At 40.2% G+C, this 25,034-nt stretch overlaps 1 protein-coding gene across 3 annotated transcripts in view; it reads left to right on the forward strand.

Annotated features, from left to right (window-relative positions):
• zfyve26 (zinc finger, FYVE domain containing 26) overlaps positions 1-25,034 on the forward strand; it is a 100,500-nt gene that overhangs the window by 22,127 nt on the left and 53,339 nt on the right. For all 3 annotated transcript variants that reach the window (XM_060828891.1, XM_060828893.1, XM_060828892.1), the window contains exons 12-17: positions 10,057-10,149; positions 11,369-11,434; positions 17,992-18,143; positions 21,933-22,125; positions 22,384-22,647; positions 23,118-23,237. In XM_060828891.1, the coding sequence (XP_060684874.1) occupies positions 10,057-10,149; positions 11,369-11,434; positions 17,992-18,143; positions 21,933-22,125; positions 22,384-22,647; positions 23,118-23,237 (888 nt within the window). The remainder of the gene's footprint in view (positions 1-10,056; positions 10,150-11,368; positions 11,435-17,991; positions 18,144-21,932; positions 22,126-22,383; positions 22,648-23,117; positions 23,238-25,034) is intronic.

Consider the following 25,034-nt stretch of genomic DNA (forward strand, 5'->3'; position numbering starts at 1 on the left):
CATTTAAACTTCTATCAGGTCGCCACTCAACCTTCTGCATTCTAGTGAAAACAAGCCCAATCTATCCAACCTTTCTTGATAGCTAAAACTTCCCCTCCCCCATACCAGGCAACATCCTGGTAAACCTTTTGTGTACCCTCTCCAAAGAATCCACGTCCTTCAGGTAGTGTGTTGACCAGCACTGTAAACAATATTCCAAACAGTGAGAGATTGGGGAATGTTTATATGCAAAGGGTTGTGAATATTCTTGTTGAAAAGTCACTGCAAGCTATCATGCAGGTAAATCAATTAGGAAGGCAGATGGTGTGATTGCATTTATTGAAAGGGTGAGTACAAGAGTAAAGAGTTCTTAATGCTGTTGTTTTGAGTTTTGATAAGACTGCACCTGAAAGATTATGTACGGTTTTGATTTCCTTTCCTAATGAAAGATTTTCTTGCTGTACAAAGGTTAAAAAAAATCACACAACACCAGGTTATAGTCCAATAGGTTTATTGGGAAGCACTAGCTTTCTGAGCGCTGCTCCTCCATTAGGTGGATGTGGAGTATAAGATCATAAGACACAGAATTTATAGAATATATGTGTCTTATGATCTTATACTCCACATCCACCTGATGAAGGAGTGGCCCTCCGAAAGCTAGTGTGCTTCCAAATAAACCTGTTGGACTATAACCTGGTGTTGTGTGATTTTTAATTTCGTACACCCCAGTCCAACCCTGCCACCTGCAAATCATTTCTTGCTATGTAGGAAGTGCATCAAAGGTTCACCAGACTGGTAAGATTGTCCTAAGAGGCAAGATTGAGGAAACTGGGCCTTTATTCTCGAGAATTTAGAAGAGTGAGAGAGACCCAATTGAAGCATTCAAAAATTTTCAAGGCTTGACAGGATAGATGGAGGAAGGATGTTTCCTCTGACTGGGTTGTGTGGGGGAAAGGTGTGTTGGTAGAACTGGGAGACGTAGCCTCAGAATAAAAGAGGAGGAATTTCTTCACTCAGAAGGTTGTGAGTAATGTATTTGGAATTCTCTGCCTGCAGGGCTGTGGAAGCTCAGTCATTCATGACAGAGGTCGATAAATATCAGAGTTTAAATATGTCAAGGGAAATGCAATTGTACAGGAAAATCAAGATAAGCCATGATCAGAATGGCAGAGCAGGCTAGGTGGCCCAAATTGCTTATTCCTATTTCCCATGTACCATTAATTTAATTAATGTACAATAATTATAGTCTTTTTTTCATATGTTTCCCTTTTGGATTGTTGTTTGGAAGTCAAATGCTTTGAAAATTTTATATTCGTGTGGTCTACTTGAGTTACGTTGAAACCAATTCTTCCTTTAAAGCTATAAAATCTAATTGTTGTAAGTAAACATTTCTAGATATCAGTCAGCTTAATGGCTCTTTGTTAGGGAAATTTTTAGATGAGATGAGTAGACCCTGCCATTAAATCTGAGCTAAAGAATACTGCAAATTCTAGCTTTCATATGTGTACAGCAAAATGCAAAAATATGGATATCCTCATTCAACCGCATGCTGTTGGATTTAGCAACAAAATCAATGCAATGTTGTGAAGATAGGTAACTTGCCTGAATTCTCCATTAAAAATACCAGAGAAAGCCAAGTCTCTCATATGCTGTTTTGAATGGCTTGCTTACTTTCAAAGATTTGTATACAGACACTCAACTCTGCTCTGTTCCTTCTCTAATAAAGGTGCCATTTAGTTCATGTTGCCTTTCATCTCTGTGACCTTAGATCTGATGATGTAGGATCCATATTGTTGAATCTCTACAGGGTGGAAGTAGACCATTTGGCCCATTGAGTCCATATTGACCTTCTGAAGATATCTCCCCCCAGTCCCTGTAACCCTGCATTTCCCATGGTTAATCCACCTAGCTTGCACATCCCTGGACACTATGGACAAATTAGCATGGTCGATCTGCCTAATCCTGCACATCTTTGGGCTGTAGGAAGAAAACAGAGCAGTCGCGAGAATCCCACACAGGCAGTGTGAGAATGTGCAAATCCGACACAGATAGTTGCCTGAGACTGGAATCAAACCTAGGTTCCTGGCACCATGAGGTAGCAGTGCTAACTGCTGAGCTGCCCCAAAATTAAGAAATAACAAGGGGAAGAAAATGCTGGTGGGACTAGTTAGAGGCCACAATCGCAGTTATGCTAGAGAGCAGAGAATAACTTAGGAGACGATGAGGGTACATAAAAAAGGCAATACATTAATAGTGATGAGTTTAATCTTCATGTAGATTGAGATAATCAGATTGGCAGAGGTAACCCTGAGGAAGAATAGTGTGTACTCTGGGCAGTTTCTAGAACAATGTTATGGATGCAGTCAGGATCAGTTTACTTTGGATCAGGTAATATGTGATGAGGCAGGTTTAATAAATGATGTCAGATCCCCCTAGAAAACAGTGACCATAACGTGATATAATTTGGTATTCAGTTTGAATGCAAAACTTGTGTGGGAAACTATGTGCGGAACTTGGGTAATTATAAAGGAATGAAGACAGAGATGGCTGGAGTGAATTGGAAAAGGAGTTTAGCAGCTGAGATGATTGAGGAAGAATGGCACATGTTTAAGAAAGTCATTCATGGCTCACAACAAAGTATATCCGAGTGAGAAAGAAGGATTCTAGGAACCGGATAAGCCAACCTTGGTTAACCAGTGAAGTTAAAAATGAAATCAAATTGAAAAAAAATACATACATATAATGTGGCAAAGTTTAGTGATAAGCCAGAGAATTGTCATGTTTTAAAAGCCAACAAATAATTTTTTTTAAAAAAGTAATAGAGCGAGAGGATGAACTTTGAAGGTAACCTTGCCAGTATTATCAAGATGGTCAGCAAGAAACTTAAGTATATAAGAAGGAAGACTGGCCAAAATGAACCTAGGCCCTTTACTGAATGAGGCTAGAGAAATAATGAGGAAGCAGGAAATGGCAGAGGAGTTGAATAATACTTTACATCAGCCTTTTTGGTAGATGACATTAATAGCATTCCAAAACTATTACAAAATCAAGGGGGAAAATGTGGATGGGAAATAACTGCAATAACAATCACAATAAAAATGTGCAGTGGAAACTAATGCAGCTAAAAGCCAAAAAGTCCCCCCGGACATGATGGTTGCACCCTCAAATTTTGAAGGAAGTAGCCGCAAAGATAGTGGGTACACTGATGGTAATCTTTCAAGAATCCTTAGATTCTAGAAAAGTCTTGGAGAATAGGAAAACTCTGATGTGGCACCTTTATTCAAAAATGAAGGAAATGAGTAGTTGGTAATTACAGACTAGTTAGCTTAACATCTCTCATGAGGAAATTGTTTGAATTTATTATAAAATACGCAGCAGCAGAGCATTAAAAAAAGTATAATCAAACAGAGTTTGCATGACACTGGGTGCCATGTGTGGGAAACTATGTGCTGAACTTAAGGGTAATTATAAAGGAATGAAGACAGAGTTGGTTGGAGTGAATTGGAAAAGGAGTTTAGCAGCTGAGATAATTGAGGAAGAATGGCAGATGGAAGTATATCCTAGTGAGAAAGAAAGATTCTAGGAATGGGATAAGCCAACCTTGGTTAACCAGTGAAGTTAAAAATGAAATCAAATTGAAAAAAATACATACATATAATGTGGCAAAGTTTAGTGGTAAGCCAGAGAATTGTCATGTTTTAAAATAATGCTTCCCAGTGCCAGGGACCTGGGTTTGATTCCTGCCTTTGGTGACTGTGTAGAGTTTGCACAGTCTCCCTGTGTCTGCATAGGCTCCGGGTGCTCCAGTTTCCTTCCACAATCCAAAGATGTGCAGGTTAGATGAATTGGCCAAGCTAAATTGCCCACAGTGTTTAGGGATGTGTTGATTAACTGCATTGGTCTGGGTGGGTTACTCTTCGGAGGGCGGTGTGGACTGATTGGGTCAAAGGGCCTATTTTCACGCTGTAGGATTCTATGACTTAATGAAAGGGAAATCATACCTAATGATTGTTTTTAAAGTTAGCAAAAGGAGAACCAGCTGATGTAACATATTTTGATTTCCTAGAGGAATTAGTTAAGGTACCACATAATCGACTACTTAATATATTAAGAATCTATGAGCTTGGGGGATCGAATGCAGAGAGAATAGGGTAGCGATTAGAAAACAATGTGCTTGGATAAAGGTGTAATCTTCAGGAAGACAACCTGTAACTATGGAATGTCAGAGGGATCGGTAGCAGGGCTATATCTGTTTATAGTATATTAAGGATAAGAAAAGTGAATGTATTTTGCCAAGTTTGAGGATGATACAAATAGTCTGCATAGGTAGATTGCGTGAGTGGTCGGATACTTGGCAGGTGGATATAATTTGGGAAAATGTAAGGTTATGCACTTTGACAGGAAGTATATAATTTAAATGGAGGAAGACTGAGGAGAGCTGCAGCCCGGCGGGATTTGGGGGTCTTTGTGCATAAGCTATGAAAAATTAACATGCAGGTTCAGGTAACACAGAAGGCAAATGGGTTGTTGGCCTTTATTTCAAAGGAATGGAGTATAAAAATCAGGAAATCTTGTTTAAATATACAAGGCACAGTTCGGCCATACCTCAAATACTGTGAAAAGATTTGGCCCTGTATCTAGGCTGACATTGGAGGCAGCCTAGAGAAGGTTCATAAGGTTGAACCCCAGTGTGGAAGGATTGTGCTGAGAGGTTGAGTGGGTTCGGTCTGTACTCATTGGTGTTTAGAAGAATGTGAGGTGATTTTATTAAATATTTAAGGTTTTGAGGAGTTTGACAGCGTAAATTTGGAGAGGTGGTTCCCTACAACCAAAGATCATAATCTGAGTAACGAACCAACCAGTTAGATCAGAGCTGAGGAGGAATTTCTTTTGAAGGTAGTGAATCTGTGTAATTCTTTTAAAACAGAGGACTGTGTATTCAAGGCTGAGACAGATTTTTAATTTGTCAGAAAATCAAGGCTGATGGGAAACGGCAAGGAAATGAAGTTGGGGCTTATCATCATTTCATTGAATGGCAGAGCAGCTTAATGCTTCTGCTCCTGTGTCTTGCGATCTTCTGATCACTCTTATAAATTTTGATATGATCTGCTCCTGTGTATTATGATAACTCATCAATAATTTGATATCATCGGTTCATATGTTTTGGCTTAAGTTTCACTTGCATGTGTTTACCTGTTACATCAGTCTGTGTCCTGTGAAACTACCAAACTAACTTTCATATTGTTTACTGTGGTTCTGATTTTCATGTTATTTGTGGACATGTAGTTCATCCTATTACATCCAAGCCCTAGTTCAAAAACCAAATCCTAGGGAGCACTAGTGTTGGATTGAAATACATTTGTGTACATAAGTCCTCCTGTATGCCATAGTCCGAGCATCTCTACCATGAAGTGCATTCACTATAGGCATGATTTGGAAATGCCGGTGTTGGACTGGGGTGTACAAAGTTAAAAATCATTCAACACCAGGTTATAGTCCAACAGGTTTAATTGGAAGCACACTAGCTTTTGGAGCGACGCTCCTTCATCGGGTGATGAAGGAGCGTCGGTCCGAAAGCTAGTATGCTTCCAATTAAACCTGGTGTTGTGTGATTTTTAACTTTATGACTATAGGCAGACATCTTAGCTAACTTTTGTTGAAGACCTTGTGTTTAACGCATTGCTGCAGTGTTTACACAAAACAACTATGTAGACTTCTCTCTGGAGTGATAAACAACTACACGTCGTTCTGCTGTAGCATGCATTTCACTAACAAATTTACTGCGATTGACAAATTGAGGACACTGTTTCTAAAACATGAACTTTTTAAAATGTGTTGGCTGTACCGCGATTATATCACCAACTTTAAGCACTGTTTCTAAAACATGATTTTTCTACAATGCAGAATTGCACAAGAACACAACTATTATGTTATAGAAGAACTATTTGTATTCATTAATATTCTATTTTTATTCATGAGCCAGTTTTATATCTATACTGTCACTGTCTCATAAGAGATGTATTTGTTCACAAAATGATTGTAGTGCATTATCAAATGCCTTCTGAAAGTCTGCATACACAACGTGTATACCATCAACTGCACTATCCTCATCATCATTGTCTGTAAGTTTACCAAAGAATTAAGCATTGTAATAGTAGCGTGGTACTGTGTGCGTGCAATTCTGGTCTCCTTCCCATCGGAAAGATGTTGTGAAACTTGAGAGGTTTCAGAGAAGATTTACAAGGATGTTGCCTGGGTTGGAGGATCTGAGCTACAGGGAGAGGCTGAACAGGCTGGGGCTGTTTTCCCTGGAGCATTGGAGGCTGAGGGGGTGACCTTATAGAGGTTTACAAAATTATGAGGGGCATGGATAGGATAAATAGACAAAGTCTTTTCCCTGGTGTCGAGGAGTCCAGAACTAGAGGGCATAGGTTTAGGGTGAGAGGGGAAAGATATAAAAGAGACCTAAGGGGCAACTTTTTCACACAGAGGGTGGTACGTGTGTAGAATGTGCTGCCAGAGGAAGTGGTGGAGGCTAGTACAATTGCAAAATTTAAGAAGCATTTGGATGGGTATATGAATAGGAAGGGCTTGGAGAGATATGGGCCGGGTGCTGGCAGGTGGGACTAGATTGGGTTGGGATATCTGGTTGGCATGGACGGGTTGTTTCCATGCTGTACATCTCTATGACTCCATGACTTTGAATGCTGGACATCTGAAATAAGAGTGGAAAGTGTTGGAGAAACGCTCAAATCTTGCTTAGTTGGATCTAGTAATTACTGCTTTGGTGCTTTTGAATCGTCATTCTCTGCTGTACTGTACTATTGGTTGCACACAGATTCCTCTGAGCTCCCATGGCTTCTGGGAGTTCTCAGGAACTATTCAACTGTTCTGTGACATCCCTGGTCTTTTCCTGCACAATTCCTGTGGTTAAGTTGCTTTCCAAAAGTATCACTAAAAGCAGTACTGCCTAACATGGTGTCTAACTCTTGTTTCTCTCTCTCTCCCCCTCCTTCCTCTTTTTCTCTCTCACTCTCACTCACTCTCTCACTCTCCCTCTCTCACTCTCACACGATTATTGTCTCTCAATGACTTGTAGCCTTTTAACTCTTCTGAGTTGAGCAGTTCTGAGAGAAGTGTTTGTCATAGAAAACTTTACTCAGCCCTTTGTCCCTGTTTCTAGGAGAATTGCATTTAACAGATATTTTGAAATAGTCAAATGTAGCACTGTAAATGTTACGTTCTGTTGTGGTTCTGTTCGCCGAGCTGGGAGTTTTTGTTGCAAGCGTTTCGTCCCCTTTCTAGGTGACATCCTCAGTGCTTGGGAGCCTCCTGTGAAGTGCTTCTGTGCTGATTCTTCCGGCATTTATAGTGGTTTGAATCTGCCGCTTCCGGTTATCAGTTGCTGTCCGCTGTAGTGGCCAGTATATAGGGTCTAGGTCAATGTGTCTGTTGATAGAATTTGTGGATGAGTGCCATGCATCTAGGAATTCCCTGGCTGTTCTCTGTTTGGGCTGCCCTATAATAGTGGTGTTGTCCCAATCGAATTCATGTTGTTTGTCATCTGAGTGTATAGCTACTAAGGATAGCTGGTCGTGTCGTTTCGTGGCTAGTTGGTGTTCATGGATGTGGGTTGTTAGCTGTCTTCCTGTTTGTCCTATGTAGTGTTTTGTGCAGTCCTTGCATGGGATTTTGTACAGTACGTTGGTTTCACGAGAGTAAGAAAAGGACAACCAGCTCCCATTCCTAAACGTGATGGTACAGAGAATACCGAATGGAGAATTCATCATGAAGGTATGCAGAAAAGCCACATACACAGACCAAGTCCTGAACTATGAAAGCAACCACCCCAACACATACAAACGAAGTTGCATCAGGATATTATTCAAAAGGGCCACAACACACAGCAGCACACCAGAACTACAAAAAGAGGAAGAAGAACACCTATACAAGGTATTTGCCAAAAACGGATACCCGCGCAATTTCATCAACAGATGTCTAAGGGAAAGACAACGAAATGAGGACATGCCACAACCCAAAGGACTGGCCACACTACCATACATCAGGAGCATTTCTGAACTGACAGCCAGACTGCTGCGACCACTAGGACTCCTAACAGCACACAAACCAACAGCCACGCTCAGACGACAACTCACCAGGACAAAGGACCCGATACCCAGCATGAGCAAAACCAACATAGTGTACAAAATTCCATGCAAGGACTGCACAAAACACGACATAGGACAAACAGGAAGACAGCTAACAACCCGCATCCATGAACACCAACTAGCCACGAAACGGCACGACCAGCTATCCTTAGTAGCTATACACTCAGATGACAAACAACATGAATTCGATTGGGACAACACCACTATTGTAGGGCAAGCCAAACAGAGAACAGCCAGGGAATTCCTAGAGGCATGGCACTCATCCACAAATTCTATCAACAGACACATTGACCTAGACCCTATATACTGGCCACTGCAGCGGACAGCAACTGACAACCGGAAGCGGCAGATTCAAACCACTATAAATGCTGGAGGAATCAGCACAGAAGCACTTCACAGGAGGCTCCCAAGCACTGAGGATGTCACCTAGAAAGGGGACGAAACGTTTGCAACAAAACTCCCAGCTCGGCGAACAGAACCACAACAACGAGCACCCGAGCTACAAATCTTCTCACAAACTGTGTTACATTCTTTCAGCATGCTGGTTTCCAGCACACACACGGTTGGATTCCATGGAAAACTCTCCTCTTAATCATTGTTAATTTTGGTTCTCTAGTAATTAACTTGGCATTTGTCACAAGAATCCTCTATTTGTTGTATTTTTAGCACATTATCAATAGTCATCCAGGGAGTTTGAGCTCTGGATATATTGTCTTCACCCTTGTCAGAATGTGGCTACCTGACCGATTTCCTCCTCGATAAACTTCTATTGTTCAATTATTGTTTGGCTGTAAAGTTTTGATTTTGAATGTACCTGGGCCAGATCTGACTTTATTTCACTAACATTACTTTTGCAATTAATTGTTCTTTGTTCTTTTAACAATTATTCCAAGCCTAATTCTATGATCAGTATTTTCAAAGTGAATTTCTATTGTAACACTTCATTCCCTGGAACTATCCCAAACCTAATGCTATGATCACTATTTTCAAGTGCGTTTCCTTTGTAACATGCCCCACTTTGTTCCCTGGAACTAGATCCAGAAAGACTTCCATCCTGTTTTATTGGATTACTCATCGACAGTTAGCTGGTACACATTTCAGGCATTTATTTGCACTATTACTATCCTAATGTTTATTTGTGATAAATATGATGTCAGTCATTTAAGAGGATGTGAAAAAGCTGCATCTTTCACTTGTGTGCCAAGAGAGCTCAAAAACAATAAAATAACAAATACAGAACAACCTCTGTTGAGGGGGGAGTATTTGTTTGGATAACTGATTGCTCAGATAATGGAAAACATTTTTCCAGGACCTTGACATCTAGTTCAGTTAATCCGAAATTTGGACAATTGATGTTCGGTTAACTGAGGTTGTTCTGTATATGCCTATGTTTAGCATTTTTGGGGGAGAAAAAAGTTGGAGGTTTGGGTAGTTTTATCCTTAAAAGCAGGAGAGTCCCAGACTCAACGTCAAGCCCAGTTTTTTCCTCTTAGTCACAAAAACATTGGAGCCCCTCAGTTAACATGTAGGTTCAGAATTCCCTGGTTCAGGAACAGCAAAAGAAAAAAAAAATCAGCTCTTGATCGTTATTTAGTGACTCTTGTGTATAGTGAATATGTGTGGATGTCAGTTGAAGGCTAGGTTGTATTTAGCTCTTTTACCTATAGTTTCATAGCCAGAAGGAAATTGGTAGTCTCAAAGCTCAGATGAAGCATGCACCACAGCAAGTTAAGGTGTTTTGATGAAGAAGGGGATAATACAATGTCTTGTATGAATAAATTGCTTGTTTCATGGCTTTTAATGTTTGTTTCCTACAATGTGTTACACTCAGCATTTTTAACATGATAAAATGTTCTATATTTTGCAAGTTGTTGTTGCATTTGTAAATGTATTTTCTGTTGGTTTGTAGAAGGCGACTTGCCTTGCTTCACTAAAAATCACCGGCCACTGGCAAAGTATTCTACACTAAAGAGGCAAAGCAGAATACGAAGAAAAAGGATGGGTGAGAAATGTCAAAATTGTCGCTCCTCTGAAAAATATGGATTGCTTTCCTTCTGTTTTACTGTTTTTTTTTCTCCCCAGTTTCCTTGCTCTTAATTGGATTCAGGTGTAATATTGAGCCAGCTGCTTTTACTTGATGGTGTCTTCACTGCCCCCTGATGGTTCATGTTTGTTCATTCCTTTGTAATTGCATGTCCAGGAAAATTCTCACGCTCCTTGGTTCCCTTTACCATTGATATGACCTTTAAGCAGAGTTTAATGTCAGTTGTTGCACCTTATTAGATTATTGGCAAAAATAACTATGTTTTCAGCTCTTGATTATGTCTATCGTAATTTGTCTGAATTTCATTCTTCCTAGGACATGCTTACTGTTTACTCTTTCCAGTATTTTCTCAACATTCTTCTTTATGTCTGCATTTCAAAGGCTTTGAGTCTTTTGATTGTTTGGTTGCCCACACTTTCATTCGTAGGGAAGTGTTGACCAAGCGTAACATTTGAAAAGATGGTTTATTGTACTGACATTTATTCTATTTGATATTACAATCAATTTTTGTTGAAAGCAGCTCTTGCTATTCCGTCATTCTGATAAATTCAAAGCAGTGATCAGCATCTTGCATAATGAGAATAGGGTAATGCATTTGCCTAGCAATTGAGATTTTCCTTTCTGGTTTTTTGCTCGGAGCCATTATTTTAACTTTCTTTTTTTAAAAAAAACCATTGTATTAAATTCTTTACCAGCAAAACTCATCCATACCACAGCATTGCCTGTGAATGTGAGACTGTTCCTGTCTCTGGTGCAATGAAGTCCAGGTGTTCTGATCTTCTAAATATAGCTTCATTATATAATGATATTAAATAAGCATAGCAAGAAAATACAACACTGCATTCATTTTGATTTGTTTTTTATTTGATATTGTTTTTATCCATTCCTTTAAGAGCTCATTGCTCCCAGTATCTGTTTCATACAAGTCTTAAAGCTTTCCCATTCATACCCATGCATCTCTGCAGAAAATTGCTCCCTGATTATTATGCTCTAAGATCAGTTAGCCATACCAAAAGTAAAGATTGATTTCAAAAGCTTCCTAGTCAGTTTCACATCAGGAAGCTCATTTATCACGATAACATTTGAATAGCCTTTCTATAACTTGAAATGTTGCAGGTCCTCATTTTCTCCAAGTTTCATTTCTCTCTCCAAGTTTTCACTCTTTCTGTCATTACAGAGCATCGAACAAGTTCGCACTTAACAGTGGAGAGTGTGAGTGGAGATTTAAGTACAAGCACCTCAGGTATGTTAATTGTTGTGCAATAAAATTTCAGTGATTACATCAGTGATTTTCTCTGTATTTTATTTCTGAGTCAGATCTAACAAGCCCAGTGTTGTAGTTCTACAGAGTTAGTTTCATTTTCTCAAACAAACAGCTGTAGTGTTATAGAATATAGAACAAAATCCCTGCAGCGTGAAAACAGGCCATTCAGCCCAACAAGTCGACACTGACTCCCTGAAGAGCATCCCACCCAGACTCATCCCATCACCCTATCCCTGTAACCCTGCATTTCCCATGGCTAATCCACTTAATCGTGATACTGCTGGACACAATGAATAATTTTCTAGAAGAGATATATAGATTCATTTGTTTGGAAACATTGTTTTTTCATCCAGCTAATGGTAACAAGTGACATTGGGTTTGCTGTGTAATTCCTTTTTGATGTATGAGATTTATGTTGGCAGTAGATGATGAGAATGTGGTCTGTAGATTTGTACTACCAACTGATGTGATGAATTTGTCGCTCAATATCTTCAGGGTGGAGTTGAATAGAAAATCCCTTCAAAAACTGTTGATAAATCTGAGTCTCACTGTTGGAGGGTGGGGTGGGGGTGGGGGGAGGAGGCGGTGTTGGGGTGGTTAGAGGCAGGTGGCGGGGGATCCAAGATGGCGACGACCCAGTAAGTCTGAGTCTATAGTGCTCCTCCCAAGACTTGGGCAAAGTGGGTCACCCACCCCACCACACTCACCAAATCATTCAAAACAGTTGTTATTTAATGTAATTAGTTGCTTAGTACTGCATTTGAACAATTTAATCTCCAGTAAAAATGACTAAAGGGAAGGGAGCCTGCAGTTCTCAGCAGGCAGGAACCCCTCCCCCACCCTCTCCAGCTGCAGCAGAAGTGTCCGCAGCCACCCAGGGGACTTACCTACGGTGGTGAGCCTCATGGAAATAATCTCTAAACTCAATGCGAAGATCGATGCCTTCCTTTAAGAGTCCTGGAGCTGATGGGACTCGCTCTCAGCCTCGCTACAAAAGTACGGCCGAGACATCAACGAAATTGAGCGCCGAGTCGGAGGGGCGGAGCTAAAGGTCATGGATCGCGTCCGGATTCTTGAACAGCGAGTCCGGATCTTAGGGAATCACATTGACGACCTTGAGAATCAAAGTCATCGAAAAAATATTCGTTTGCTGGGCCTTCCCGAATGGTAAGAGGAAGGCCAGCTTACAGCGTTTCTCGTACAGTGGCTTCCACAGCTTTTAAGTCTGGAGGCTGGATCAGGCCAGGTAAGGGTTGAATGGGCCTACCAGGTTGCAATATGCGGGTCTGGCTCGAACCAGCGCCCCAGCCCTGTCCTGTTCTGGCTGCAGAACTATAAGGAGAGGCAGATACTCTCAGAAGCTTCCAGAAATCTTGGGCAAGATCCCCAAACCATGACTTATAAAGGATCCAAGATTGTTGTTCCATGACTTTTCCCCAGCTGTGGTCCAAAAGAGGAAGGTGTTTGATGAAGCGAAGAAGTGTTTAAGGGACTTAAATATTCAGTACTCCTTGCGCTATGCAGCGAAGCTACGCTTTAACCATGAGGGATCCGTGTATAACTTTGGATCGCCGGAAAAGGCCATGGAATTTTTGGACTGTCTTAGATAAATTGTTAGAGTTAATTGATGTTGTTTTGCTCTCCCCCCACTTCGGTTTACATCCCCCCTTTCTTTTATATTAATCCCTTTTTTTACCTTACTGTTTAATATTATCTTCAAGGGGTGGAGAGAGGGATTTATTTATTTGTTCTCTACTTAGTGATGTATATATCGGGGGGGGGGGGTCTAGTTAATGTTGGTGGGGGGAGGTGGTTACCTTATCCTGTTTTATTTCTGTCTTTAGGAGTGGGGTTGTTTTCCCTGTTATTTTGTATTATTATATTTAATTATTACTTGTTGAGGTTGTAATTTTATAATTATATATGTTTATACATGGTATTAACATTACCAATTATATCCAGGTGTTGGTGTGGGTGGGGGCGGTGAGGTAGGGTGCTCACTGTTAACTCAAGCTCTGTAGTATATTTGAATTTTCTTCATCCTATTGAGGAGCGCCTGGGTCAAGGATTGGGCACTGGTTGGAAGAGGATACGATGGACTGTTGGAAAGGAAGTGATGCTCCCTGGGAAAAAGGGGGAGAATCTCCATTTAAAGACGTTTTATATTTTTTAAATTTAGAAATAGTGGTTTTTTTGTTTGATAAATTTTGGTTATTATTTATTTAAGATTTAATTGTATATCACTGTTTATTCTCGGGTTTTTTTATTTGTAAAGTTGTAAAAATATGTTAACTTTTCAATAAAAATATCTATTAAAAAAAGAGGGGCGGGGGAGGGTGGAGGGGTGGACCTCCCAGATCTGAAGAGATACACATAGGCACCCTGTTGTCGTATGTAGACGAATGGGTGCGTAAGGACTCGAGATCGATATGGCTTGATGTTGAGGCATCGCAGGCAAGATGTTCCTTCATAATCTTACTGTAGAGATCTGTAGTTGAGCACTGAGAGTCCGATTATTATATATCTGGTGAAAGTGTGGAGGATGATGTGGCAGGGTGAGGGCTATTTGCTTAAGACTTTGCCGTTCACCCCATTAGTGGGATCCCCAGGATTTAGACCAGGGTCAATGGACGCCGGCTTCAGATCATAGGAAGCTAAAGATTTATTTGGGGGAGAAATCTTGATGTCTTTCAACCAATTAGGTCAGAAATACAGGATCCCTAATAGGGACCTTTTCCGATATTTCCAAGTTAGGGATTACATACAGAAGACCATTTACTTGGCCTAGCCCTACAAGTCGGAAATAGAAAGAAGAGTGCTCCGATGTGGGGGCGCTCTCTCGGTTAATACTATATATCATCTGCAAAGAGGGAACGCCCTGATGGATGTGGAGATTTGGAATCAGGAGTTGGGGAAGAAATCTCAACGGAAACATGGGAGGATATGTGGGAGAATGTAACGAAAATTTCAATACACAATAAAGCACAAGCGATGCAATTGAAGATCCTCCACAGGGCCCTTATGGCACCAGAGAGGTTAGCAAAGTTTAAGGAAGGATCTTCTCCGAAATGTCCCAAATGTAAAATAGCATAGGCACCCTTACACATTGGTTTTGATCCTGCTATAAGATTCGCAGATACTGGGGTGCCATTGTGAATGAGCTGGAGAAGATTCTGGAAATGGAAGTTAAGGGAGATCCGGTGTCTCTCCTTTGGAACTACCGAATCTGCCCTCTTTTGGTGAGCACGGGAAGAGGTTATTAAATATTCTCTCACACAGTGCGAGGAAGAACGTCCTAATGAATTGGATATCAGAAAAACCTCCAGGACTTGTAGGGTGGCACGGAGTTGTGATGGAGCACATCCCTTAAGATTATCTGATGAGTATGGTGTACAATGGAACAGAGCAATTTTATAAGACATTACTGCCTTTCTAAATTACGTAGACATGGACCTGTTGGCAGTTCTGATTAGGGCCTTTATATAGCCACGAGGGTTGTATATGGTGGTCTGGGGACTCCGGGGGAGGGTAGACCTCGTCAATACAGGTATAATAACTGCTGCTGTCATGGATGGGAGCTTCGGTGGAGGTGTGGCAAGTGAAGTAATGCAATTTAGTTTTAGTGGATTGTAATTTAATGCTATTTTTAAGTTGAGTTTATTCTAATGTGGGTTAAGTTAAGTAAATATGAGATGACTGTACCTTGAAGAGTTTATTGTTAATGTTACTGTAATATGATAAGATATTTCTACTCTTCTGTACTTTTGTACTTCTATAACTTTTCGGGTTTTTGTTGTAAGTGAATGAAAAATGTTTTCAGTAACTAAAAAGCAAGTGGGGCTAGGATGCAAAACAGTTAAACTCCATTCTTGATATGAAATTGCTGGATGTGGAGTCATCAAACTAAACAGTGCAGAGTATGTTGTCATCAAAGGAGTGGATGAGTTTGAGGAGTTTTGCTGAACAGCCATTTTTCTCCCAAATATTGAGATTTCTGCCTAGCTGTTGATGTTGAATGCCGAAAAGGATCTATCCTATTCCCCATAATTCTCTTGTAATTGACATATGGAGGAAATCAAAGTCACAGTAGACCTGTTGGCATGGAAACCGTGCTGGGCTCTTGGGTACTCCAGGTGTGAAGTTGATAGTGTGACGCTAGCAAATATCTTCCTCATGAAGCTAAGGAGTGAGATACCTCTGTAGTTGTGGGAGCCTTTACTGTTGCCTTTTGTTTTTGTCATTTTTGTACTTGCTAAAGAATGAACCTTATTTTCCAGCAGAGAATGACAAGGTTGCAAAGGTGTGATAATGTCTGTGACTTTCCATGCTTGAACAATTCAACTGGGATCCCATCTTTGCCAGGTGTCTTTTTTCCAATCTGTGTATGGTCACTTATCTCTTGCCCCTGCCACTTGTAATTTAGCTCACCCCTCAACTAACTGAAACTCAGGCCCAGCATGTACAACTCCATTGACTAGATGAAACTTGGAGCCCGGTCCACTCGCTTTGCTCAAGTCGTTTTACTGACAGTTACCCTCGACCAGTTTTGACTTCCTTAAAGTCAATTTCATTCTGCTGAACTGGTCCCCAGATAGATCCTCTAATCTGAGGACTCCTCCCTTGTGACTTTACTGATCCTTCAGTGATATTTTCTGACCATTGGGAAGCAGCAAGGGAAGGAACATGTGGAGAATCGTGAGAGAGGGAGAGGGAGACACAGTTCCTTTTAGAACCAGTGTTTCACATGTGTCGAGGTGACTGTCCTCTGATCGGTCAACCCTACATTTTATTTTTCCTGTGCATTTTCGGGATTTCAGAACTGAATTCAGCTGCTTCCACTGTAATTTGACCATTACCACATATGTTGTTTGCTATGAGTCCATCAGATAACCACAGGATTAATGGGGTGCTTGAAGGTTGCAGTGGGAGTGGCCAAATCAATTGACTTTTTATCACTGCAAAGCTTGCACATGGTGGTCATCAGAGCTCTTTGTATTACAACAGATTGCAGTTAGGCTCAGGAATACAACGTTTGTCAGCTCATCTTTTTCTTTTGTAGCGTAGCCATGTTGAGAATGAACTTATGTATCTCACAGTCATTGAAGGCCATCTTTTATCCACGTGTTATGGAATTGTGGTTCTTGCCACCTAAAGACTACTTTGTTTTATTTATGAAGTTGATGAGGATTGTTTAGGATGAGCAGATCTGCTTAAAATCTGTATTTAACTCTTTACACTGTAAGATATCATCCAGAGGAGCATTGAAGACATGTGGGTCTGGGGCCTAGTCATTTGGAGGAGTGTTCGGGAGGTGCGCATTTTGAAGAATCGCTGACCACTTAGGATGGTTCATGTTTCGTGGCGGGTTCATTCATTTAGCCAGTAACTCTTGTTCATGTTAAAATTGAAGGCCCAGACCACCTCAGATATATACATGATCTCATACTTCAGGTGCACCTTTCCCTGATTCCCACCCGCCCCCCCCCCCCCCACCATCCATATCCCGATCTTTGGTGCCTACTGGTGAATGTCAGTCCAACTCCTAATCCCTAAAATTGAATCCCACTTCAGCAACATAAGTTAAGTCGAATTACACCCTGACACCAAGCCACCATGTCAGTAATTTAACCCCCTCAGTAAAATCTATACATCAATCTCAAGCCAGTTTGGTCAGCCTCCGTCCCTGCACTGAGCTACCAATAGCCCTCACGATATCAGTACAATCCTTCGCCATAATACCAAGTCTCACAATAATACCTCAGTAAATCTCTCACTATAGTTCTACAGCTTCCAAAAAATATATCCTAACAGTGGCAAAATTCTCCAAAATTGATCTTTTGCTATTTCACGAGGTTCACCCAATTTGCCCCTCCCTCACTGTGGAAAAAACAGTTCTGAAAACATGCAGCCTCTGCATTATCGGTATGGCCTCTTTCCAGCCTCTCAATGCCCTTGGTAGTTGTAGCTGAACCCATAGCACTGAGGCGGCAGCACCCCACATTACTGACCATTGGACTTAAGAGCCCAGACTCCATGATTTGAAAGTATGACTCCTAGGCTAATTCCATGACTTTCCATGACTCCCGGCCAGCTCTGCACTGAGTCTCAAGCTTTGCTAGGCCCCACGCCGTCCCAAGGAAATCCTACCTACAAATGACAAACTTCTGTCACTCGCCATCTCTCATGGTCACCACCTCACCCCCTGTCTCTCCTATTCCTGCCTAGTCTTTCCACCATTGACTGTCCTCTTTACTGCTTCCCTTCCTGACCTTGCTGCTCACTGCCTGTTCTCACTGAATCTTGGCCTGTTAATGTTGGGGAAAGTAACTTGGTGGAGCATTTTGCTATCTTCAAATATCTGACAACCTGCATATCTATCTACATTTATGCCAACTGATATGTTGTTCTGTGAAATAAAGCTCCTCAAAGAATAGATAGAACCAAGTATGTTAATTTTTTACTCTGTTGAATGCATCGTATTTGTATTGTAGTTTTCCCACCTAACATTTGGTGCTTATTGAAATTTATCTCTACAGATGGAAGTATGGTACATTTTGCTGTAACAAACGAACAGGAATTTAAGCCTCAAGTTCGACGGCATAATCTTCTACTTCCCATGATGTTGGCTCCACCAGAATCTCTTCTGATTTCCTGCATCCTGAGAGGAAACTTTGCTCAAGCACATCAGGTAAACTGAATTCTGTTTCCAAGGTGATGCATTAATATCAATTTCTAGTGTGGAAGCTGAGCTTTGTAAATAAGACCAAAATGTAAGACATTGACATGAAATCAACCATTCTTCTGCTCAGGCTTTTTCCTTTCATTTTGGATATCTCTCACATTTAACGTTTTGTGGAAATTTCTCAGAAGTTATCAAAATCTGATTTTGATGTGATTGTTTTCCTGTATTGTAATTCGTCTCTCTGCTTTCTCCTGTCCATAACCCTGGCTGCTCAAAAACATTGTGGATTTGCAATTAAGAATGGTTCCTTGAACTGGAGTGCTGTTAGCACGTATTGAATCATGTTCTAGGATGTGTAATCAGCATCACTTTGTTTTAAGGGGCAGCCTTAAGTTAATCAGTGGCTTCAAGAGGAACGTTTCTGACATTTTGTCTTGATTTATGTAAGTTGTATAGGAAACAAAATTGGCTAGTTATACTTTTAAATTTGAATATTTTACAAGACATTTCAGCTTATGGTGTTATGTGATTTAAAGCTTTCTGATTGAAAAAGTGATTTTGAATTGTAGTAATCAATTAGCTTTCTACCATTTAGTGTTTGAAAGAAAAGTGACTAAAACTGTATGAAAAGGTAATCCCTATTATTTGAATGGGCATTATTTGTCACCATCTCTGCATGTTCCTGGCTGTTGAGAAGATATCACCATATTTTTAGCCTCTTGACATTTTGCATAGATCATTCAAGAATGCCTGTTTAAGTCACGAATCTTCACAAGAGACCTTGGAGTGCAAGTTCATAGCTCCTTGAAAGTGGAGTCGCAGGTAGATAGGATAGTGAAGAAGGCGTTTGCTTTCCTTTATTGGTCAGAGTATTGAGTACAGGAGTTGGGAGGTCATGTTGCAGCTATACAGGACATTGGTTAGGCTACTGTTGGAATATTGTGTGCAATTCTTGTCTCCTTCCTATCAGAAAGATGTTGTGAAACTTGAAAGGGTTCAGAAAAGATTTACAAGGATGTTGCCAGGGTTGGAGGATTTGAGCTATAAGGAGAGACTGAACAGGGCTGGGGCTGTTTTCCCTGGAGCGTCAGAGGCTGAGGGGTGACCTTATAGAGGTTTACAAAATTATGAGGGACATGGATAAGATAAATAGACAGAGTCTTTTCCCTGGGGTCGTGGAGTCCAGAACTAGAGGGCATAAATTTAGGGTGAGAGGGGAAAGATGTAAAAGAGACCTAAGGGGCAACATTTTCACGCAGAAGTTGGTACGTGTATGGAATGATCTGCCAGAGGATGTGGTGGAGCTGGTGGATTATTGCAACATTTAAGAGGCATTTGGATGGGTATATGAATAGGAAGGGGTTTGGAGTGATATGGGCTCGGTGCTGTCAGGTGAGACTAGATTGGGTTGGGTTGGCATGAACAGGTATGACTCTATCTGTGACTCTAATTGTATTACCTGGTCTGGCGCATGAGAACAGGAATATGAAATTCAGCTTGTTGTCATTCAGTTAGATAACACTTTTGACTCAACCTATGACTGTCATTATTTCTGTAACCTCTGAATTCTTTGCCTAAGAAAAAACCTATCCATTTTAGTTTAAGAATTTTTCATTGACCGCGACTCGACAACGTTTTGGGAGATGCAGTCATAAAATATCATCACCCTCTGTGTGGAAAATGTACTTTTTGACTTCAGATCTGAATGCCTAGCACTTGTATTATGGGTCAACTTTCGGGATCAGAGGAAGTGGTCTCTCCATTTATCTGATCAACTCTTTATCTTAAAGAGCTCAATTGGACCATCCCTTAATCTTCTCATGCACAAAGAAACACAGCCCGATTTAAACAACTTATCCTCATAGTTTAACCCTGTAACTCTAGGATCATTTTAGTCAATCAGTGCTGCATGTCCACCAGGGTTAATGTACTCTTCCTAAGATACATTGCCCAGGGGTTAGTCACCTTTGTGTGCCAAGTTGATGGATGGGTCTATTATGTGTAGTATTTAACTCATCAAAAAAAGACCAAGATATTGAGAGTCAGTATATGTCCTTTGGTCTCGGGTGATTTCTTCCTAATTCATTTAGATTGAACAGTTTTTTTGTCCCGTATGTGCGACCATATCGATGCTTTCTTTCCTCTGTGATGCTGTTGAACTTTTACATTGGTTAGCTGAATCAGGAAATTTGGTTGCTGATGCATCTGTTGAATTGTTTTCATTCAGGGTTAGTGGTGGGGACACAGTATTGCTAGGCTGGAGAAAGGAAAACCCTTATGGGTATTGAGCGAGGGCAATGTTTGGGTTAATTGTAATACTACTTCAAAATAATCCATCAGCTCTTGACAGCGAGGCATGTAGGAAAGATGAACACTTTGACAAATTAGCCTACATGCTGGTGGGATCCTGACTGAACAAAGGTTCACTGCTGAGCACAATGGAATTAATTCACTGAGTTGGGATGGTGGTGGGATTTTTTGGCTAACTACAACGATTAGTAGTTTTATAGATATCAATGACATGAAATGATATGGGTATAGTATGGAACAATGATGTTGAGGTGGATGATTAGCCATGATCTAGAATGGTAGAGCAGGCCTGATTGCCCTCCTTCTCCTATGTTCCTCTATATATTCATCCTCAGATTTCTGAGCTCCCTACAAGAACAGAGCAATATGCAAATAGTAGTTACAATCAGAAGGACAACGTAAGTGAATTAAAAGATATGCATTTATGTGCTAAGTAAAATGGTAATTTGACAATAGAGCTGTTCACATTGTGGTCACTTCGTGCCAGCTGGAATCTTTCTGGCTTGAGTGTTTTTAGGCACATTTGTGTTGGCACAACCAATTGTATTATTGTGACATTATTTGCGAATTCATATAGGAGATAGAAACTGAAGATCACTCCATTGGTGATAAGCTCCTTGAGGGGCAAATAACCATTTATTGTAGATTGCAGAGTATATAATAGCTTTAATAGGAAACTAAAATGATCTATGAGGGAAAGAAAGTCTGCCGTTACCTGACCTGTCATGTGTAACTCAAGTCCTGACCAACTTGTTGAGTCTAACCTAACAAGCCATTCAAGAAAATGATCAAGAAAAACAACGACAGCCCAGAAGATAAATGCCAGTCTTGCTCACCACCTGAAAGTGAAATTCGCAAAGCATTCATCAAACACAGCAGAAAAGTAAATATAATGCCTTCTTGCTCTTCCCTCTCTCATGTCTTACTCCCTTTCACTTCTGTTTCGCAAATCTCGAACTTTCCTGTCTCAGCTGTGATTTGGAGATGCCGTTGTTGGACTGGGGTGTACAAAGTTAAAAATCACACAACACCAGGTTATAGTCCAACAGGTTTAATTGGAAGCACACTAGCTTTCAGAGCGACGCTCCTTCATCAGGTGATTGTGGAGGGCTCGATCGTAACACAGAATTTATAGCAAAAATTTGCAGTGTGTCAGCTGGCCAGACTTGCTTCACTTCAACACCTATTTAATTTGAAGTTTGAACTTGATCTTGACTCCCCTCTGAAATGCGACAGATTTATTGACTAATGCTGAAACTGTTATAAATTTTAACAAACTGGAGTTTGCAGTGAATTGTTGCATCAAGTTATGAACAGTGCAATGCAATATGTTAGTTATTTATATGAACAGTTATGGTATTTCAATTTCTCAGAGGTTTGTAGCTATAAGTGTAGTATCGTATTACCATAATGTGTCACTTTTAATCATTTAGCATAATTGCCTAAGTTAGTGATTGACTGGATTGTCTTTTGCTTTCTTGGCAGGTGGTATTAATGTTTGATTTGCAGTCATCTTACTGCTATGGTGAACTGATGTTTATGGAACGATATCAGCAGGTGATCAATGAACTTGCCAAAGTGGAACAGAAAATGGAGAACAAAGGCATAGACAATACCAGTCACAAATTAAGTGTTGGAAGATTCACACTTCAAGCAATTGGTGATGCAGCAGCAGCAGGTAACTGTTAGGGTTTCTTGAGGTATGACTTTGAACACTGGAATTATTAAACACTTTGAAAACATTGTTTTGTTCATAATTTTTCAGCAATATTTTGAAAGGTGCACATTTTTGTGCACAAATCTTAGGAAATTTTATTTCCTTTCTCAGGCGGCATATTTCCTCACTTTGAGAGAAGAATCATCATTTCTACATTTTGTAAATTACAAGTAATTTGGCAAACAGTAACGTTCACCCTATTATCATCATCTCATATAGGTATGGTATTTTATTCCATTTCTGATGTCGTTGAGAAGCTGATTAATTCATCTGAGGTTGCCAACTCAGCATTGCAGGAGGACTTCTGGAAGAGTAAAGTAAAAACTGAGCCGACCAATCCTCTGCATGAGATTCTAGAGGATCTCAGTGGACCTGCTATGGCTATATTTGACCTTGCTTGTACCCAGTGCCAATTGTGGAAAACCTGTAAACAACTCCTAGAAACTGCAGAAAGGAGGCTTATGGCTACTTTTGAGTCAAAAGGTAAGACCTATAGTTTCTAATTGAAGCAACAGTTTACAAAGGTATTTGGTAGGAAACATTTGATTTCATGAGCTTGCAAATATAGCTATTTTAATGAAAATGTTAGTAATTTGTTGTTGAAGGTATTGATTAGATTTTTTTCCAGACATATGCACGTTAAGATCGCACCTTCTTTGCAGGTATTCAGATTCATTTTAAAGTGGCTGTTGTCAAAGTATTCCTCCCATCAAATCAGAAGAGAGCTCCCATGTAATTGGGTACTGTGCAGCACTTTGAATCTCAGTGTAAAGTAAATGTAGTTGTTTGGAGTAAACAATATAAGCTTGGTTTCAACCATACCTTTTTTATTAAAAAAAACTCTTTCATACCATTGAAGACAAATACTGATACTTTTGAGTTTTCATGCTTTTCTATTTTCAGTAAATACATACCTAATTAATTAATATTACCTTTCATTGTATGCCCTGCAGGTAGAAAGATCAATTGTGTTCGTCATAATCCAGATGGGATCCAGGGTTTTCCTGCAGTTCTTCAGCGAATGAGCAAAATCCTGAACTATTCTCTCAGCTCACACGGACAAGTCAAAGCCAGTACAGTAACCTACCTTGTCCTTAAGATTATGGAAACGGGCTGAAACTAGCTTCCCTTTTGTATGTGTGTGTCTCTCTCTTGTAATTCTTAGCACAGCTTAGTTCAAAGAATTCAATTTGCCTTTCGCTATTTTAACAAAATGAGCCTTGACTGTATTTGTTGGAATTTATTTAGGCCTTGAGTGATTAAGCCATATCCCTAATATATCTTCAACACTTGCATCTATGTAATATGCATTGCTGCGTAACTGCAAGAGTGGGACTCCCTCCACCCTAATCCAGTGATAGAGTGAGAGAGTTGTACTGCACAGAAACAGACCCTTTAGTCCAACTCATCCGTGCCAACCAGGTATCCTGAACTGATCTAATACCAATTGCCAGCATTTGCTCACATCCCTCTAAATCCTCCCTATTCATATACCCATCCAGATGTATTTTAAATGTTGTAATTGTACCAGCCTCTTCCATCTCCTCTGGCAGCTTGTTTCATGCACCACCCTCTGCGTGAAAAATGTTGTCCCTCGGGTCCCTTTTAAATCTTTTCCCTCTCACTTTAAACCTATGCCACCTGCCGTTGGATTGTCTTACCCTGGGAAAAAGACCTTGGCTATTCAAGCTATCCATACCCCTCATGATTATAAACTTTTATAAGGTCAGTCTTCAGCCTTCACACTTCAGGGGAAAAAACCCCAGCCTATTCAGCTTCTCTCTATAGTTCAAATTGTCTGATCCAGTTGTACTATGTATAACATTCCTCAGCGAAAGTTGGCTCATTCTGTGCAAACCCGGGATCAAATAGAGATATTTCTTCTTTCTATGGCTCATTACGTTTATAGAGACTCTTTGTACAAAAAAGGAGACAGAAAACAGTTATGGTAAAGTTCTCAAAGGGAATTTGGTGGAATCTTTTATTAAGGAGGATGTAATGAAGTGCTTAGAAAATCTCAATGGGAGCAGGCAGACTTAGCATGGTTTTGTGAAAGGGAAATTAATTGGCCAATTTATTGAGGTTTTTTGGGGCACTCTGGAAAAGGGGATACATTTGGTTAGTTGTACTTACTACATCAAAAGCTACTACGCAGGACAAGATCTTGGTTTAGTGAGTAACATAATAGTGTGGATAGAAGATTGGTTACCTAACAGGAAGCAGATTTCACATAAATTAATTCAAAGTTAAATAAAAAAATCGAAATATCTAAATTGGAAGTGGAAATAGTTATAGGATTCAGACAGGAAAATGGAGCTGAGACCATGGTCATTGTAAATTGTGGAATAAGCTTAAAGGACCAAAAGGCCTACTTCTGCTCCTAAGTCCTATGTTGGTATGGATTATTTTAGGGTTGAAAATATGTGATGAATGGAGTGTCTCAGGAATTAGTGCTGGTGCCTTAACTATTTAGACTTTCTATTATAATCATTTGAATGAAGGATCATAGGAGATAATCAAAACATTTAGAGTACGAAAGGAAGCTAGCCAGAAAGTGAATCTGGAGAGTTAATAAATGAAAATAGTGATGGTGGATGACCAAGAACTTTTCATTAATCTTCACAATAGAGGACACAAATAATATCTTGGAAGCTGCAATAAATCAGGAAATGGAAGGATGGGAGAAAGTCGGGGAAAATTACAGTTACCAGAAAAATGGTGCTGTAGACATTTTTCGAGCTGTGAGCTGTCGGGTGCCCTTGCCCTAATGGATGTCATCCTGTGTGTAGAAGTGGCTAGTGAATCCCCTTGATTCAGGGAGTTAGATTGAAAAATGGAAAATGTAACTCTTTTATACAAAGGGAGAGGGA

Source organism: Hemiscyllium ocellatum, chromosome 8 (genome assembly GCF_020745735.1).
Source record: "Hemiscyllium ocellatum isolate sHemOce1 chromosome 8, sHemOce1.pat.X.cur, whole genome shotgun sequence".
NCBI classification, from domain to species: Eukaryota; Metazoa; Chordata; class Chondrichthyes; order Orectolobiformes; family Hemiscylliidae; genus Hemiscyllium; species Hemiscyllium ocellatum.